Here is a 3,614-nt window from a genome sequence, read left to right as displayed (position 1 = left end):
AGCAGTACCAGTCAAGGGGACAGAGAACAGCCTTCTTTTCTCCTAACCCACCAGACCTGAGTCTGCGAAGTATATCCGCGGACAGGGTAGGGGGTGCAGAAGGCTCCACAGCATCTGAGCCCAGTGCGTCAGGACCCAGATCCCACCCGCCCTCCCATCTGAGAGCAGGCTTGGATGCAAGCCTAGAGTCAGCTGCTGCCTGAGCCCCAGGCCACAGGCTGAAAGTCCTGGAGGCTATTTTGCATGGCAGGCTGCCTTCCTGCCTAGCTCCAGGCCTGGTGCATGGGCTGAATGGAGCCTGAGTCACAGGCTGCCAGATATGTTTTGTGTGCCAGACCCTGACCCGGACATCCGGTGGCCAGGTAAGTCCCAGAGAGTAAGAGGGGCCCAACGTACACCTGTGGCCATGCCGTGGCTCCCACTTACAGTGGATCCATGGGCCCCAAAAGCCAGCCTTGCTCTGGCTGGCTGGTGCCCACCCAAAGCATTTTTCTTGGATCAGGGATGCCAGCAGATGCCCCCCCCACCCCCCAAAATGTGCTCTTCTCTTGCAGCCCAGCCAGTTCCCACTGGAGGCTCCTGGCATCATCTGGGGGAGATCATGCCCAGGCCCCCCGACTGCCTGCTGAGGCTGCTTCGGGGTGCCCCGAGGCAGTGGGTCTGCGCCCTGTTCCTCAGCGTCAAGTTCACCTTCTTCGTCTCTGTCGCCATCTACTGGCATGTGGTGGGAGAACCCAGGGGCCACAGACTGAGCTCCACCCTGCCCTTGCATGTGCCATGTCCCCGAGGGACACCCCACGCACCATCCCCCGGCCCCCCACCTCCAGACATCTTCTTTCTGGAGACCTCAGACCGCATCAACCCCAGCTTCCTGTTCACCTGCTCAGTGGAGTCAGCAGCCAGGGCGCACCCCGAGTCCCGGGTGGTGGTGTTGATGAAGGGGCTGCCCCCAGACAATGCCTCACTGCCCCACCACCTGGGCCTCTCACTGCTGGGCTGCTTCCCCAACGTGCAGGTGCTTCCACTGGACCTGGAGGAGCTATTCTGGGACACCCCGCTGGCAGGCTGGCACGCGGGGGCGCGGGGCCGCTGGGAGCCCTACCCTCTGCCTGTGCTGTCAGATGCTGCCCGGCTGGCGCTGCTGTGGAAGTTCGGGGGCATCTACCTGGACACGGACTTCATTGTGCTCAAGGACCTGCGCAACCTCACCAACGCCCTGGGCACCCAGTCGCGCTATGTCCTCAACGGTGCCTTCCTGTCCTTCCAGCGCCGCCACCAGTTTGTGGGACTGTGCATGCGGGACTTCGTGGAGCATTACAATGGCTGGGTGTGGGGCCACCAGGGCCCACAGCTGCTCACACGGGTCTTCAAGAAGTGGTGCTCCATCCGCAGCCTGAGCCAGAGCCACGCCTGCCGTGGGGTCACTGCCCTGCCCACCCAGGCCTTCTACCCCGTGCCCTGGCAGGACTGGAAGCGCTACTTTGAGGACATAGGCCCCGAGGAGCTGCAAAGCCTGCTCAATGCCACCTATGCCGTGCACGTGTGGAATAAGAAAAGCCAGGGCACATACCTGCGGGCCTCGTCCAGGGCGCTGCTGGCCCAGCTGCACTTGCGTTACTGCCCCAGCACGTACGCTGTCATGAAGTTGTCCCAGGCTTGAAGAGCCACCCTCCAGGGCCTCCATCCTGGCCAGCTGGGGATAGGCTCTGGGCTCTTGACACTGCCCTAATGGAAGGTGGAAGGACCCCCGAGTTAGAGGCAGGCTGGGGGGAGTCGGGAATTCTAGGCTGCAGGTCCTGAGATCCACTCCTGCTGACAGTGCCCTAGCTGGCCACTGTCTGGGGGTGCAGGTAGCAAGCAACGTGGGTTGACTGGTGAGCACCAGGGTCTGTAGACAAGGACATGCCCCCCCAAAAGCCTGGGGCAGCCAGGCAGAGTGGGGCTGGGGCTTCTGGGGGGGGGAGTATGGAGAGGAGAGGGGCTGGAAACAGGGAGCAGCCTTGGAGTAGGGGGAGGAGGCAGTCTGCGAGAACAGGAGTACAGACCAGCCCCTGGGCCTGGGAGAGGAGAGCACCTCCTCCCTCCTCTGTGCTGGGGACAGGGGCTGGCAGGGCTAGTGTGGGAAGTTATTCCCAGAGGCCTCTCCAACCCTGCTGTGCCGAGAAGCTGCATTTGCCGGTGGCGTCAGGTACCTTCTGTGGACTCCAGGGTGTAGCAGTCTTTTGACTCAGGAAAAGTATTTTAAAGAAAACATAATGCTCCTGCCAGTGACAGACATGAGGAAATAATAAACACAATAAAGGTGGCTAATGGCATCTAATTCCCTGTGGTTGACGGGTGTACTCGCTGAGGGCTGTTTGTCCATTCTAGGAGGTCACAAACTCATCTAGACCAGGTGACTGCAGGGGTAGGGGTGGAATGGGGAGAGACTGTGTTCCCACCTCACTGCTCAAGGCTCACAGTCTACCATGGGGGCCCTGCACTCACCCCACCCCATCATGGACTGGATCTGTTTTTTTTATTTTTATTTTTTTAAGTGGAAAGATGATTGTATCCTCTACTTTTTTTTTTAGATTTTTATTATTGTTTATTTTTACTTATTTTCCCTTTTGTTGCCCTTCTTTTTTTTATTGTTGTTGTGGTTATTATTGCTGTTGTTGTTGATATCGTTGTTGTTAGATAGGACAGAGAGACATGGAGAGAGGAGGGGAAGACAGAGAAAGGAGAGAAAGACACCTGCAGACCTGCTTCACCGCTTGTGAAGTGACTCCCCTGCAGGTGGGGAGCCGGGGGCTCGAATCGGGATCCTTACTCGGGTCCTTGTGCTTCGAGGCACGTGCACTTAGCCTGCTGTGCTACCGCCCGACTCCCTGGATTTGGTTTTTTAAAAAAATTAATTTATGGGCGGAGGGTACATAACATAATGGTTATGCAAAACAAACTCTCATGCCTGAGACTCCAACATCCCAGGTTCAACAACCCCCCCACACATACACACCCCACCATAAGCCAGAACTGAACAGTGTTCTGGTTAAAAAAAAAAAATTGTATTAGTAATTTAATAATGATTAACAAGATTATAAGATAACAGGGGTACAATTTGACAGTTTCCACTCCCAGACTTGCATGTCCCATCCCCTCCATTGGAGGCTTCCCTACTCTTTTTTTTTTTTTTTTTTTTACCAGAGCACTGCTAAATTCTGGTTTATGGTGGTGCTGGGGATTGAACCTGGGACTTTGGAGCCTCAGGCATGAGAGTCTCTTTGCATAACCATCTTCTTCTTCTAGCGTTTGCCCTTCTTTCGTAGCCAGGCAACAGCATCAGGTTGAGCCTGATGTAAAGTTTTGAGACCTCCTTTGAATCTGGAGAGGTGGCAGTCATTGACTATGTGGGTCATAGTCTGTCTGGAGCCGCAGGGGCAATTCGGGTCGTCTCTGGCTCCCCAGCGGTGGAACATAGCGGCGCACCGACCATGGCCTGTTCGATAGCGATTGAGGAGGACCCAATCATAACGTGCTAGGTCAAAGCCGGGTTGACACTTGCAGGGATCTGTGATGAGGTGTTTGTTCTTTACCTCAGCTGACTGCCAACTCTGTTTCCAAGAGTCTGGAAC

At 56.1% G+C, this 3,614-nt stretch overlaps 1 protein-coding gene across 1 annotated transcript; it reads left to right on the top strand.

Moving 5' to 3' along the window:
• Positions 1 to 254: 254 nt before the first annotated feature.
• A4GALT (alpha 1,4-galactosyltransferase (P blood group)) lies at positions 255 to 2,320 on the top strand. Its single transcript, XM_060189094.1, has 2 exons — positions 255 to 362; positions 555 to 2,320. Exons 1-2 carry the CDS (start codon positions 320 to 322, stop codon positions 1,658 to 1,660), a joined length of 1,149 nt encoding a protein of 382 aa, XP_060045077.1. The 5' UTR covers positions 255 to 319; the 3' UTR covers positions 1,661 to 2,320.
• The last annotated feature ends 1,294 nt before the right edge of the window (positions 2,321 to 3,614 follow it).

Source organism: Erinaceus europaeus, chromosome 4 (genome assembly GCF_950295315.1).
Source record: "Erinaceus europaeus chromosome 4, mEriEur2.1, whole genome shotgun sequence".
NCBI lineage: Eukaryota > Metazoa > Chordata > Mammalia > Eulipotyphla > Erinaceidae > Erinaceus > Erinaceus europaeus.
The sequence above is the reverse complement of the archived record's forward strand: the minus strand, read 5'-3'. Positions and strand labels throughout refer to the sequence as shown.

Bases quoted from the DNA above. Each gene is read 5' to 3' on its own strand.
- A4GALT (XM_060189094.1), top strand. From the start codon at position 320: ATGTTTTGTGTGCCAGACCCTGACCCGGACATCCGGTGGCCAG. The intron at 363-554 runs GTAAGTCCCAGA...CTTCTCTTGCAG, and splicing joins CCCGGACATCCGGTGGCCAG to CCCAGCCAGTTCCCACTGGA.